The 15,010-nt window shown below is 43.5% G+C and overlaps 1 protein-coding gene across 4 annotated transcripts in view; it reads left to right on the top strand.

Moving 5' to 3' along the window:
* NUDT13 (nudix hydrolase 13) overlaps positions 1-15,010 on the top strand; it is a 123,055-nt gene that overhangs the window by 82,234 nt on the left and 25,811 nt on the right. For all 4 annotated transcript variants that reach the window (XM_068257672.1, XM_068257670.1, XM_068257671.1 and 1 more), the window contains 2 exons: positions 3,410-3,517; positions 7,724-7,830. In XM_068257672.1, coding sequence (XP_068113773.1) covers positions 3,410-3,517; positions 7,724-7,830 — 215 coding nt within the window. The remainder of the gene's footprint in view (positions 1-3,409; positions 3,518-7,723; positions 7,831-15,010) is intronic.

The following is a 15,010-nucleotide window of genomic DNA, read 5'->3' as shown; positions in this document are numbered from 1 at the left end:
CGGTGTGTATTCGACCCCACAAGTGGGGCTTGCACTCTTTTGCAGGTAGGCACTAATCTGTTTTTAAGTAGCGCTGCTCATTTCCTTGCTATGTACTAATGTAATTCGTTTTTGGTCAGCTGCTCCCACTTAACAGCCATGCTTTTGGTGTATATGCAGAGCTTCTGTTTGGGTTCAAGGTGCGTTTGTAGTTCCTGGGGGGGCTCAGCGCATCTCTGATGGAGGCCATTCGGAGGCGGCCTGGTGTTGCGCTGATCCACCTTGTGCGCAATTTTCAATTTTCGATTTTATTTGATTAGCCGCACCCAGGCTATGCATATACATAGGTTAGGATTTAGTTAGTGTTAGGCCCCTCCCATGGAGGATTAACTTCTTCGCAGTGGGAGGGACGAGTACTTAATAGGTTGCATGCAAGCTGTTAATGGAAATCAACATCCTCCTCTAGTGGTAGACAGGTCATGTGTATGCTCGGTGTGTATTCGACCCCACAAGTGGGGCTTGCACTCTTTTGCAGGTAGGCACTAGTCTGTTTTTAAGTAGCGCTGCTCATTTCCTTGCTATGTACTAGCATAAAGACATAGCCTTACATGACAGGCTCTGTCTTTTTTACTGGAAGTAGTCTTTAAAGCCTTACTTCACCCTCCCATTTTTCATTCTTGGTAAAGATTAAAAGTGCACTGTGATATTACTCACACAATTTGCACATTTGATGCAGCCATTCCAGAGGAATTCCCTTTGGAGAAGTTAGTCATGTGACACAGAGATCCCTCCAGAAAGCATGCAGCTGGCAGAAGAGGGCAGTGTTTGCAGTTAATAAACAGCTCTCACACTCTCTAGCTTTGCCATGTACTGCTGAGAGATAAACTCTTTATGATTATCACTGCAAATTAGCAGATTATTATTATCCTGAGATTTTGCTGTAGCTGCAGTCCTGGCCACTAAGAGTAAATCAGAGGGAATGAGTGGGAGATGTCAAGTGATCCTTATGTAGAGGTAAAGACCGATTGGTATCGTCTGACTGACTAGTTTATGTGTGATTGATGATGGGATATGGGAGGAGTCTGCATACCTTTCTCACTGGTAAAATTGCACTGTCTTTTCAACAGGAAGTTAAGCTAGAGGGCTCAACCAGCCATGTGTTATAAGTATATTTATTGCAAAAAGTACAGCCATGCAATGGACAAAAATATTGTGCTTTTTTAAACAATGCAACCTTAAAAAAATGGAAGCTGAAGTAAGGATTTAACAGTACGGTTTGGCAAAATGTGCATTGTTGAAAGGATTGAGCTACTATGCAAAATACTGTACAGTGCAAATGAATCCCTCTTCTCTTATTTAATTGGTTAGATGTTAGACCCTGATTCACAAATGTTGGGGAGCATGTGTAGTCCAAACCTGGTTTGGATCTGGATCCTGCAGTACAACATTTTTATATCTGTTGGTAGTCCTTTTTTTATTACAAATAATTGTACAAAATGATATACAAAATCATATAAATAATTGTACAAATATACAAAATCATTGCATAAGAGCTGGTTCACACTGCAAGAGCTTTTTAAAGAGAACCCGAGGTGGCTTGTAAGAATCCTATTAGCACACACAGGGTGGGTCTGCATATAATGCCCAGCCGCTGTTGCTATACTGTTTCCCCCCAGACCCCCCCCCCCTTGCACTCTGCTGTCCCCCATAAATCACACAGCCGTGCTAGCGACATCGCTAGCAGGCTGTTTACATTTGCACTGCCATTCAGCGCCGCTCCCCCACCTCCTCTATGTCGCTGCTCCCCGCCTGCGTCCCTTCCCTCCCCGCTGATTGGAGGGAAGGGACGCAGGCGGGGAGCGGCGATATAGAGGAGGCGGGGGAGCTGCGAGGATGACAGTGCAGGCGTAAACAGCCTGCTATCGACATGCTGCGTGTCGCTAGCATGGCTGTGTGATTTATGGGGGACAGCAGAGCGCAGGGGGGGCCTGGGGGGGAAACACTATAGCAACAGAGGCTGGGTATTATATGCAGACCCACCCTGTGTGTACTAATAGGATTCTTACAAGCCACCTCGAGTTCTCTTTAAGCGCTTGCGATTTGAAAAGCTCTGGCTAACACAATGCTATGGGTGATTTTTATAAAATCACATTGTTCAAGTGAGAACACACATGTAGCATTACATTAGCAAGAGCTTTTAAAATCGCAAGCGCTTACAAAACGCTCTTGCAGTGTGAACCAGACTTTTGTGGTTTGAAATTTCTCGATTTTGCTGAGATATGCGATCGGGATTTCTGTTCAATAGAATGAGAATCACATTGCAATTGCCCCCAAAATGCTGCATGCAGCTTATTTGCGAATTATGTAAATCGCAAACACTGCAGTGAGAATGATCCCACAGGGATACATTTATACAGCGCTTTTGCTGATCGCCAGCGATCAGCAAAACATCTGACGATGGATACATCTACAGACATGGGAAGCATTCTTGATCACATGAAACAGTTAACTATTTTCTGGAATGCCAGTTATAAATATGTCAGTGCTTTTCAGCATAGATCATGTTGGCTGGTGTCCAGGTCACAGGTAGTCTAGCAGAGATTTATGTAGTGGTATTCGATGATTTATTTGAGCACACTGTCAAATCGACCTTTATCAGCTTCAAGCAATATTAAAGGAAACCTGAAGTGAACAAAAACTTTTAAACTAAATATGTTGCATGAGAAAGTATTTAGTGCAGGTGCTGTTAGTGCTGCTTGTTACCTTCAGGGTCCCTCCTGTTCCCCATGCTGTCCAATTATAATATTGGACTGCTCGGGCAGTCCATTCCTTTTAGCCAGAAGCACTTGTGGCTATGCATGAGCACATACTTACTGGGCATGCACAAGTTTGGAAGGGTGTGGCCATGCATGAGCACATACTTACTGGGCATGCACAAGTTTGGAAGGGTGTGGCTATGTATGAGCACATACTTACTGGGCATGCACAAGTTTGGAAGGGTGTGGCCATGCATGAGCACATACTTACTGGGCATGCACAAGTTTGGAAGGGTGTGGCCATGCATGAGCACATACTTACTGGGCAAGCACAAGTTTGGAAGGGCGTGGTCATGCATGAGTACATACTTACTGGGCATGCACAAGTTTGGAAGGGCTTGTGCCTAATGGAAAGAAGGTGGGCATGAGAGCTTCCTCTCACTGGGCATGCTCAGTTTAAATCTCATGATTGACCAGTTTAAATGTGCTGCTTCACGGCCCAGTGCACTTTTGGGACTTTGTGGAAAAAAGACTGCTGAATGGGGAACAGGAGGGTCCCTGAAGGCAATGAGCAGCACTTACAGCTTCTCTAGAAAGTACTCTGTCCCAAAATGTAGCTTAATTTAATTCCTCTTCTGAGCAAATTGTTATAATAGACTGCCTTGGCATTACAGAGCTGCTGAATACCCTCAGCCAATATGAAAAAGACAAACCCACCTTAGATGACTCCGTTCTCGTTGGCTGCTCAGATTCCTGCAGTGCAGAATTTGCACTTGATTTAGGTAAGTGAATTATCACTTATATTCTATTGCATTTATTTTGTAGGAAAATATTATTATTTCTGATATATAAAACGCCATCATATTCTGTGCTTGAAATAAACTCGTCAGGAGAAAAATTTGGAAACTAACATTGCTGTTTTCTTAATAGGTGTAAGCTAGAGGCCTGCAGCACAGTATATCCTTTCTTCTCCCCTGTGCCCATGCTGAATGTCACTATACAGGAGCGCATAAAAGTGTACCAGAGACATAGTAAAAAAAAGTTTTATACATACGTACCTGGGGCTTCCTCCAGCCCCATCCGCACAGATCACTTCCATGCCACCGTCCTCACTCTTCTCCAGCTCCAGTACCGGCGTGTCCCATAAGTTCTGTCAGTCGCGGCCAGTCTGCACAAGAAAAGTGTGTCCTCTTCGTATCTCTACGGCATAGTGAAGAGAAGTGCCCAAGGTTCGACTTCTCTTGCACAGACTGGCAGAACTTACGGGACCCGAAGCTGGAGGAGACTGAGGACGGCTGTGAGGGAGCGATTTATGTATTACAGTCCAGCCTTCAAAAAACAACCCAATGATAGCTATATGGGACTTGAATATGAATGTATGAAAATAAAAAAAAAAACTTGTATACATACCTGGGGCTTCCTCCAGCCCCATTCATATTCAAGTCCCATATAGCTATCATTGGGTTGTTTTTTGAAGGCTGGACTGTAATACATAGATGATCCTGTAAACTTGGATTGGTTATTAGGTTGTTGTGATATTTGTAATGACTATTACGTCTTCTGTTCATTTAAATAATAATAAAAAAAAAATCTTTAGAAACCTTCTTTAGCTTAGATTTGTGTATAAAAATAAGTTTTATTAACTTTACGGCTCCCCAATGTTACTTTAAACGTGAAGTTTAGAAGAAAATGTAAAAAAGCGGGTAGCGGGTCGGGTAGCGGTTCTGCCGGTGCGGGTCAGGTTGCCGGTATGAATTTCACCAGAAAGCGGGTCGGGTGCGGGTCGCGGGTATGAAAAAGTGGACCCGCACAGGCCTCTAGTGGAAGCTCTATAATCCCCTGCTACTAGGTGGCAAGTGTCTTAAGGTGCCCATACATCACTAGATTTTCCATTGAGATATTAAGCAATCGACTACATCGATCGATCGAAAACAGTGTGGTCAATTGAAAGTAAATCCACTAGTGGCCCACACACTGCCATTGAGATCCTGGCGATTTTCCTTCACTAATCGATCTGAACTATGTTTGCCTCCATGCTTTGAAAACAAAAAATCGACCCTGTGTCAATCTAAATCATTTGCACATTAGCCAATTTTTTTTAAAGTCAACCCATATTTTCCATCCTGCTCGATCAAGAAATTTTGTCGAGATATTTGCCAATTAGCATTATTATTATTATTATTATTTAGTATTTATATAGCGCCAACATCTTTCACAGCGCTGTGCTGGCCCCGTTCACACTGCACGCGTTTGTGTCCGTTTTTAAGGTACGCGTTTTGTGTGCGTTTTGCGAGGGCCAGAAAAATCAATGCAAAGGTATGGCCCTCGTTCACATATACGCGTGGCAAACGTATGCGTGGCAGAAACGCATAGTTGGATGCATTTCTGTGCGTCGCGCACAGAAACGCATTATAATGAAAGTCAATGGGCGCGCACTAAAAACGCATGGCATGCGTTTTTGTATGCGTATTCGGAGGTGCGTTTCTCATCGGAAGTGTAGCTGACTCTTCCAGGTATGATCAAAAACGCATAAGGAAAAAACGCATACAAACGCATTACAAAAACGCGTACAAACGCGTACAAACGCATGCGTTTTTCCAGTGCGTTTACTACATGCGTTCTGCACGTTTTCCACACGCACATAATATGAACAGGGCCTAAACTGTTTACTTAACTGACTAATTTTCACATATCCGTACAGCTCCCATTCATTTATCAGTAACTTTATTACTACTTAGGTATCATACCTTAATGATAATGATCTATATATTGTGTTTTTTTTTTCAGGACAAAAAAGGCATTTAGTGTGTGATAATTTTGTTTAGTAATTACCTTATTTTCTATGTATTTTTTATTTTGGTACAGAATATGCAACAATTTAATTTCCTTTGATTCAGTTTGTGAATAAAAAAAATACACAAGACATGGGCCTCAACCCTAGGGCCATATGCAATTCACTTTTTCACCTGAGTTTTCTCCTAGGAGATAATTTTTCATCTTCAATTTCAAACAACTTTTTAGCACTTTGCAATGGAAAAAGTACCAACAAGTAAGTCAAAAATTACTGTAAAAATTATTTTGAGTGTTGGTTTGTTTGCTAGTGCCTTAAAGGGCATTTTATTTTAAGTTGTAAAAATATCACCTTGGAGAAAAGTCAGGTGAAAAAGTGAATTGCATATGGCCCTAAGTCTCTGTAAACTCTATTCTACTACTTATCACAGTTAAAATGTTACCACATATGTCTCTTGTAGTTTTGCTAGAACTTTCCCAAGTTTGATCATCATTTTGAAAATTACTTTCTTTTTATGTTGTATTGAGCTTGTTCCTGCCTATTTTTTATGTGACGTGTGTACAAGCTTTAAAACTACAACTTGTCATGGTTTATGGCCTAGTGCACACCAGAGCGGTTCAGCAGCGTTTTGCGATCCGCTTGCGGCTGCAGATACGCTTGGTCAGTGTATCTCAATGGGCTGGTGCACACCAGAGCGGGAGGCGTTTTGCAGAAACACATACTCCCAGGCTGCTGCAGATTTTGGATTGCGGAGGCGTTTCTGCCTCCAATGTAAAGTATAGGAAAATGCAAACCGCTCTGAAAAACGGCAGTTCAGAGCGGTTTTGCAGGCGTTTTTGTTACAGAAGCTGTTTAGTAACAGCTTTACTGTAAAAATATAAGAAATCTACTACACCAAAAACACTTCACAAAACCGCAGAATGCTAGGTGAAACGCTACAGAAAAATAAGAAAAAGCGTTTCAAAATCTGCTAGCATTTTGCGGATCTGCTAGCGGTTTTTGGTGTGCACCAGCCCTAAATGATACTACATGTGCCTCATTTAGTAACAAACTGGTGGTGTACTCTCCACAACTACATTGGACATTTATATACGTCCAGTTGTTGTTAAGTGTTAAACTATATTATCATATCTTTTTTTATGGGACAACACTGAAGATGTGACACTTTGATACAATGTAGACAGTGTACAAATTGTATAACAGTGTAAATTTGTTGTGCTATCAGAATAGCTCAACACACAGCCTTTAATGTCTAAACCGCTGGCAACCAAAGTGAGTACACCCCTAAGTTAAAGGGAAGGTTCAGGGAGGGTGGGTAAAAAATAAAAATCAATTTCCACTTACCTGGGGCTTCCTCCAGCCCGTGGCAGGCAGGAGGTGCCCTCGCCGCCGCTCCGCAGGTTCCCGGTGGCCGACCCGACCTGGCCAGGCCGGCTGCCAGGTCGGGCTCTTCTGCGCTCCAAGGCCCGGTACTTCTGCGTCCCACGCCGGCGCGCTGACGTCATCGGACGTCCGCCGGGCTGTACTGCGCAGGCGCAGTAGTTCTACGCCTGCGCAGTACAGCCGGTGACCACCGGGAGCCTGCGGAGCGGCGGCGAGGGCACCTCCTGCCTGCCACGGGCTGGAGGTAGCCCCAGGTAAGTGGAAATTGATTTTTATTTTTTACCCACCCTCCCTTCCCTTCCCTTCTCTTTAAGAATGTAAAATTAGTCAATTAGACAGTTTCCCTCCCCAGGATCATGTTACTCGTTAGTGTTCCAAGGGCTCAGGTGTGAATGTTGAGCAGGTGTGTTAAATTTGGTGTTATCGCTCTCACACTCTCTCATACTAGTCACTGGCAGAGAACCGTCAGAGGATCTTAAAAAAAAATAATTGTTGCCCTACATATGCAGTGCGTTACTGCGCCAGGACCCGACGCACCGTGTTCAGTGTGTTAGCCCCATAGGGGCTCCTGAAATTAAATGCGGCCTTTTCGGTATGCGGCGACGTAGTAAGTATAAAAGGAGCCTTAGTGTGGTCAGATGTAATGCAAACAAGATTGGCAAACAGGTTGGCAGGTCATTCTTATTAAATCCAGGCATGTTTTGCAGCCTCTGAATCCGGTCAGTTCTATTTCATAATGTGTACAGAAATCAGGCTCAAAGCAAAACAGATTTTTTGTTCCTTTTGATGATTCTTTCTTTTTATTTTGTCCTAGGTACCCTGGAAAAATCTGTCTTGGAGAAAGAATTTTCTGGAAAGTTCACAGATTTTCGCAAAACAATTGTACAATTGGATGGAAACGATGCACCCATTTTAGCCCGGGTATGTAAGTTCATGAATTGTTTTATATGTACCGGTATGTTAATATTTTTTGCGGAATAACCTCATTCTGTAAAAAAAGGGCCCTGCCACATTGTTTTGTACAGTAGCGTAGCAACAGGGGATGCAGAGGCTGCGACCGCACTGGGGCCCCTGGACCAGAGGGGCCCATTAGAGGCCCTCCTTCATCTATCTTATTAGCTTTTTATTGGTTCTATGCTGATAATGAACACCTTTATATGGTCCTTAAATAGTGTTTTCTTAGACCTGAACCACACTGTGAGCACTTTCTGAGCACTTTTCTGACCATCAATGCTGTCTGGGAGTTTTTAAAAAAAACACTCCCATTGACTTGCGTTAAATTGCCAAGATTGCGTTCTTTCAAAAAGTTGCGATCGCTGCAATTTTAATGAAAGTCAATGGGAGCGTTCTTTTAAAAAGGCTCAGACAATGTTGATGGTCAGAAAAGCACTTGTGTCTCAGGCCTTACTCTGATTACATCTCTCTGACACTGAAACTGTCCTTGGTAGGTTTTGGGGCTCCATATCAATAGAGTGCTTGGGACCCCATGTAAAACTCGCACTGGAACACCAAACTCCTTAGCTAAACCACTGGTTTTGTGCATCAGAACCTGCACACTGCTCGCTTCCTTTGTTTGTATCTCCTGCTGCATTCATTTTGGTTTTCCACAAAGAACATACATGAGCCAAAAGAAACATAGTGGAAAGACACGGAGGAGAGAGAGTAAAGTCAGCAATATCTAGCGTGCTATTTATGGACACATTTTTAAGGGCCCTCTTCCACTAGTAGCATTTTGCGATCCCATTCCGATTGCTTGCGAGTCGCAAAATGCTCGCGCTTAAAGACTTAAATCACAGAAAATTATTCCATTAGTGCAATAACGCTTTGTACTGCTAGGGGTAGCTAAGGTGTAAATAAACCCTGGAAAAGGGCTTTAAAGGAAACCAGAGACGTAATAAAAAAAAACTTTTTATACATACCTGGGGCTTCCTCCAGCCCCATGCGCACGGATCGCTCCCTCGCCGCCATCCTCAATCTTTTCCAGCTTTTTCTCCAGCTCTTCTCTTTTCCAACTTATTTTTTTTTATTTAATTACGTCTCCGGTACACTTTAAATAAAATCTATTCTGAATTGAATACAGAGTATTGACACTGCAGGTATGTGCAAACTATTGTAGACGCTCTTCTGCTATTGAAGGACTCGTTCCCAATGTATGCATTCACATGCATTTGCACAAACGCATGTGATTTCTGCATGCAAATACACTTTTGCATTCACACTTGTGCGTCTGCTTTCGGTGTGCTTGTAAAACTCTGCAGCTTGCATTTTTCCACAGAAACACATGCATTTTAAGGCTGTTGATAAAGCACTGAAGCCAAGCACACAATAATGCATAACTACAGTATGTGGAAAAAATGTGCAAAAAACGCATCACAGTTTCTGCACCTGCAGGTTGTAGTGGGAGGGGTGTGGGAGTAACCTTTTAACAATACTTTTATTATTATTATTGTCCAGTCCAGGTGTGCTGGATCACTTTTGTGTGTTCTGTGTTCTATATACTATATGTTATATATTGATATGTATGTATGGTACACTATTGGGTGATACTGTTGACTGACACTGAAGCATATCCCAGCCTTTCCATTCCAGACACATTTTACATCTCTGGTGCACATGCTGCAAGGCCACAGAAGGGACAGATGACTGTAACAGAGATTTCCACTGTCTTCTGTCATTTTTCCTCTAGGCTCTGAGACTTGCTGTAACAGGGACACAGTACTGCCAGGAGCAGATATTTTGTTTAATAGCTTGATACCATGTGAGCAGCAGGCCTAGCTTTCTTCCTGCCTAGACTTGTTTGAATGTAGCCAGCTGCATTCATTACCGAAATGTCCTCAATAGGCTTTGACAGGACTTTACACTGCTAGCGTATGGAGTATTTCCACAGGCTGGGAACAATTCTTCTTCATTTGCTTTCAAACATTTTTCTTTTCTTTTCTTTTTTTTTTTGATCCTGGTATGGTTAACGTCTTACAGTCATTGCATTACAAACTGGTATTCCAAGCAGTTCTGAAATATCTGACTGTGGACTAACACACCTCCAGTGTGAAGTTAAAAAATGAATGATATTAATAGAAGAGTTAATATAATCTTGCTAGTCTATATTAAAACTGACCAACCAAGTAAAAGTGATGCAGGGATTTCTAATAAAATAAAAGGGAATGCATAAAACACATACTGTAAAACAACAACAGGTGAAGAAAACATGTTTTATAAAACATAAGCCTGACTCACGTTTCTCAGCTCAGATGGTCTGCTTCATCAGTGGCTAACTCATATCTAACATACAATTTGCCATGACTTGATAAGAGCAGAATATCCAGATCTCCAAGGAAAAATGCACATCGTCAAGGGGCTGTTCTCCATCCTCAATTGGCCTGCAGTTCCTTGCTTCACCTGCAGGCAGTACCTGATTTATGAGGGCAGAAAAGGATTAAGATAAAACGGGGCCCAGGGCGAGGTAGTGCCTTTGCTTCCCCTATAGTCTTTATGGTAACCCAAGGTGGGATAGAGATAAGAGAAGGTGACAGCTCGGCCCCTTGACACCCACTAGGCACCAGGCAGTTGCCTAGGTTGCATTGTGGATGATCCTGCTATGTATGATGGTAATGTTGTGGTGACTTAGAAGTCAAAAGTAGTCTTTTTTGGAAAACGTGTCCTGTTGTATCTGGGGTAGAGCTAATGCACTTTGCCAAAACATCATACTAACGTGAAGCACAGTGGTGATTGTGTAAGTGTGTGGGGATGATTTGCTGCTTCAGGGCCTAGGCAACCTTCCATAATTGAGAGCAGCATGACTTCAGCTCTCTCCTGGAAAGTGCTGAAGAAGAAGAAGTCAGGTCATGAGACCATGCAGCACAGCTGGGTTATGCAACAAGACAACTATCTAAATCACAAGTGTAACTCCACTCCTGCATGGCACAGAATTAGGGTTTTGGAGTGGCTTAGTTAAAGTTCTGACTTGAGCCCCTTTGAGATGTTGTGATGGGACCTTAAATGGGCAATTTTTAGTTGCAAATCCTTTAGTTTGTTTAGTGTGATTGAACTTACAAAAGTGGGCCTTATTGTTTCCACATCAATGCCAAATACTAATCTCTTATTATCAGTAGCAGACGATTGCAGTTGTAGCTGCTGAAGTTGAGATAAGCAAGTATGAAGTTTAAGGAAGTAATTACTGTTCCACGTGGTTTGGTGAACTTTAGATTCTTCAATAAATCAAATAAAAATTCAAAGCTCGTGTATCAAAAATGTTGTTATCTGTAAGCCTGGCTTCTATCTGGTTGGCGACTGCTTTCTCGATAACTTTTGATAGGAATGGTAAGTTCGCCACAAGTCTGTAGTTGGTCACAGAATCAGGATCTAGTGATGGTTTCTTCAAGAGGTTTTATGATTGCTTTCTTTAGTTCTTCTGGGAAAAGTCCACTTTGCAAGGAGCACTGAGTTATTTTGTGAAGTGCTGGCCTGATCAGCTCTGGGCACTGCATTAAGGATCCAGTTGGGCCACGATCCAGGTTGCAGGTAGTGGGGCGGAGACTTTGAATAAGAATTCCACAATCTTCTTAACTCAGAGTGTCAAAGACTTGCCATGGTGGTACGGTAGTAGGCATATGCAAAGTCCAGTGGTCAATTGATGTTGTTGGTGTAATGCTGGCATGGATGGCAGACACCTTGTTTGTGAAGAAGGCAGAGAATTCTTCACACCTTTCCCTGGAGAATGTGGCTGGGGCTTTTAGGCAGGAAGTATTGCAGAGTGATTCCACTTAGTGGAAGAGTTGAGCAGCTTTGTTGTCGGCTGTAGATATTTTGTGTGAGATGAAGTCTGATTTTTTTCTTGGTTATTGCTTGTTGGTATTGTCTGAGGTGTTGAACTAGGCTAGATTTGTGCTCCTCAGACCCTGGTTTACGCCACTGTCTTTCTAGTCTGCACCCTTTCTTTTTTAGATTGCTGATTTGGTGCGCCATGGGTCAAGTGTTCCATAAATCATGTTGTTGTAAAGGGTTACTAGAGTGTTGGGGTCCATTTGACTATGGAGCAGATTTGTAAAATCCAGGTTGGCAGTTATCCTCTCAGGTGTTAATTTATTCAGGGGACGGATTTTGATTGTTTCCTTGGGGTGCTGCTTGATAGGGTAATGTTCAATAGTAAACTGTATTATGTGATGGTCTGACCATACCACTGGGGTTACTGTTGTGTTACTAATGTCCATTCCTAGGTGGAACAGTAAGTCTAGGGTATGCCCTCCTCTGTGGGTAGCAAATTTTACAACTTGTGTGAAGCCTAGTCCACCCATGAGATTTACTAGTTCATTTGCATCTTGTGATTGAGTCATCAGCTGAGATTGAGTCATCAGCCCAGACGTTGAAGTCACCAAGGATGATCTATCTCGGATAAGACATAATCAGCATGGCCAGAAGTTCTGATAATTCCTGTAGGAATGGGTCAGCATCAAATTTTGAAGCCTTTACAAGCTGAGATCTGGGCACCTATACATTCAAAGGACTTTGTTGAGCCAACATTCAGGGCTCTGAGCAGCAGGGTTGTTTTGCCACAAATTGCTACACCCCCTCCTCTGCGGTCTCGTCTTCCCTCACTTAGGACTGAGTAATTGTTTGGGATGGTTGCCTTCAATGTGAGACCCGCATTGGCATCAATCCAAGTTTCAGTGATGCATGAAAATTCGCATGTCTGAATAAGGTCCGCAATAATGGCTGTCTTAGTGTTTATAGAGCGGGCATTGCAGAGCGATGCGGTGACTGAATGAGATTTAGCAATGGCGACTGGGTTCACTGCCAGGGTGTTACTGCATCTCTAACTAGGGACATGGCAACCACTGCTACTTTTAGCCTTTGATTTCCAGTAAACATCACTGGAGATCACTGGAAAGTTCTTTTCCTTGAATGGACCTGGGTCCCTGAAGTTGGACTGAGTCTGAGTGTGGCACTTTTTATGGGCCTGACCACCTTTTTTACCTCTGTGCGGTTTTATTTAAAATCCCTAGAGATTCCAGCAAATTGGCTTGTTTTTTTCCAATGTGAGAAGCAGCTCTTGATGGCCTGAGAGACAGTAGGACACTGGCCTTATATATTAACATTGCTCTTTGGGAAGGAATGGGTTAACCTCCCTGGCGGTAAGCCCGAACTGAGTTCGGGCTATGCCGCCGGGAGGCACCGCTCAGGCCCCGCTGGGCCGATTTGCATAATTTTTTTTTGTTACACGCAGCTAGCACTTTGCTAGCTGCGTGTAACCTCCGATCGCCGCCGCTACCCGCCGATCCGCCGCTATACGCGTCGCCGCAGCCGCCCCCCCCCCCAGACCCCGTGCGCTGCCTGGCCAATCAGTGCCAGGCAGCGCCGTGGGGTGGATCGGATTCCCCTTTGACGTCACGACGTCGATGACGTCGGTGACGTCATCCCGCCCCGTCGCCATGGCGACGGGGGAAGCCCTCCAAGAGATCCCGTTCTTTGAACGGGATCTCTTGATCTCTGATCGCCGAAGGCGATCGGAGGGGCTGGGGGGATGCCGCTCGGCAGCGGCTATCATGTAGCGAGACATTGTCTCGCTACATGAAAAAGAAATTTATTTATTTTTAAAAAACGTATTTGCTGCCCCCTGGCGGATTTTAATAAACCGCCAGGGAGGTTAATTAAGTTCTTCCTTGATTGTTGTTGTTTATCAGTAGGGGGTAGATAAAAGCAAACCACTGGCCTTGAGATTCTGCTGGAAGAGGTGTGAAAATTCCATTGATGTGCAGAAACATGGGGCCTACTAAGGTTCACTTGGAAAGGCAATGGAGACACAGGTCTGTATAATTTCAGCCTCTGAATGCATTTGAAATATTTGTACAGTCTGCAAAAAACGGATTGCCAGCTGAAAGATGTTACTGCTGTTTGAGGAAGGAGGATGAATTCCCTTACCTTGGGATGAGGACTTGGGAAGGTAGGAGATCTGCTTGCTGTGTTGCATGGACATGCTTTTTGATGTATTGGTTTGTTTGAAGCTGTGAACCCCATGAGTATCTGGTGGAGAAATCCTATTCCATTGTGTGACCTTGTAGGCTTTTGTTTGTTTGTGTGAATTATCAGCTTCCCATGCAGGACTCCAAACATATGTCAGCTACACAGGACTTTCATGGTGAGTGCAATCCAGTGAGTGCAATCCATCTTGTAACTTAGCCATCCATAAACTTCCACGATTCCCAGAAGGTTCCAGTTGTAGCCAAAGATTTCATGGTGCAAAATCTCTAAATATTTTTGTTTCTTCTGTGCATATATGTGATTAATGCTTTCCAGAGCGGAGACTGCAGCATTTGATACTGTGGATCATGAAATACCAATCCAGCGACTGAAGTAATTCTTCAGTCGCTGGATTGGTATTTCATAATCCACAGTATCAAATGCTGCAGACAAGTCAAGAAGAATCAGAATTGAGCAATCACCCTTGTCCCTTGCAGTAAGTAGATCATTCATTACTCGGGCTAATGCCATTTCAGACTGGACTGAGCGCGCTCAAGATGGCTGCCTCACCTTTTACCTGCTCCACACCTTGTCTCCGCTCTGGAGGCCTAAGGGTTGCTGTTCTTAGCTGGTTTCAGACCTTCCTATCTGGCAGGACACAGCAAGTATGTCTGGGCACACACTACTCTAATCCAGTGCCACTTGCCTATGGAGTTCCACAGGGTTCTGTGCTATCACCATTACTCTTTGCAGTCTACATGCTTCCACTGGGCAAAATAATCCAGAACTATGGCCTAGGATACCATTGTTATGCAGATGACACACAACTGTATTTGTCCTTCAAGCCTGGCACCCAAGACCCATCAGCATCCATAAATGCGTGTCTAGTGGATTTACAAAATTGGATAAGCGCCAGCAGGTTGAGGTGTTGGTGGTAGGCGGTCCACACATGATGGATAAAGTTCAAAATGCTCACCACGTCAAACTAGCAATTGGGGGGAGATACCGTACAGTATAAAGACTCTGTGCGAAACCTTGGGGTGATCCTGGATGGAAATTTAAAACTCAGACAGCAGGTATCAGCTATCGTCAAGTCTTCCTTCTTCCATCTAAGAAATATAGCGAGAATCAAACACCTTATCCCAGC

This window comes from Hyperolius riggenbachi, chromosome 10, assembly GCF_040937935.1.
Source record: "Hyperolius riggenbachi isolate aHypRig1 chromosome 10, aHypRig1.pri, whole genome shotgun sequence".
In the NCBI taxonomy this organism is placed as follows: Eukaryota; Metazoa; Chordata; class Amphibia; order Anura; family Hyperoliidae; genus Hyperolius; species Hyperolius riggenbachi.
This window is presented reverse-complemented; position numbering and strand designations above follow the sequence as displayed.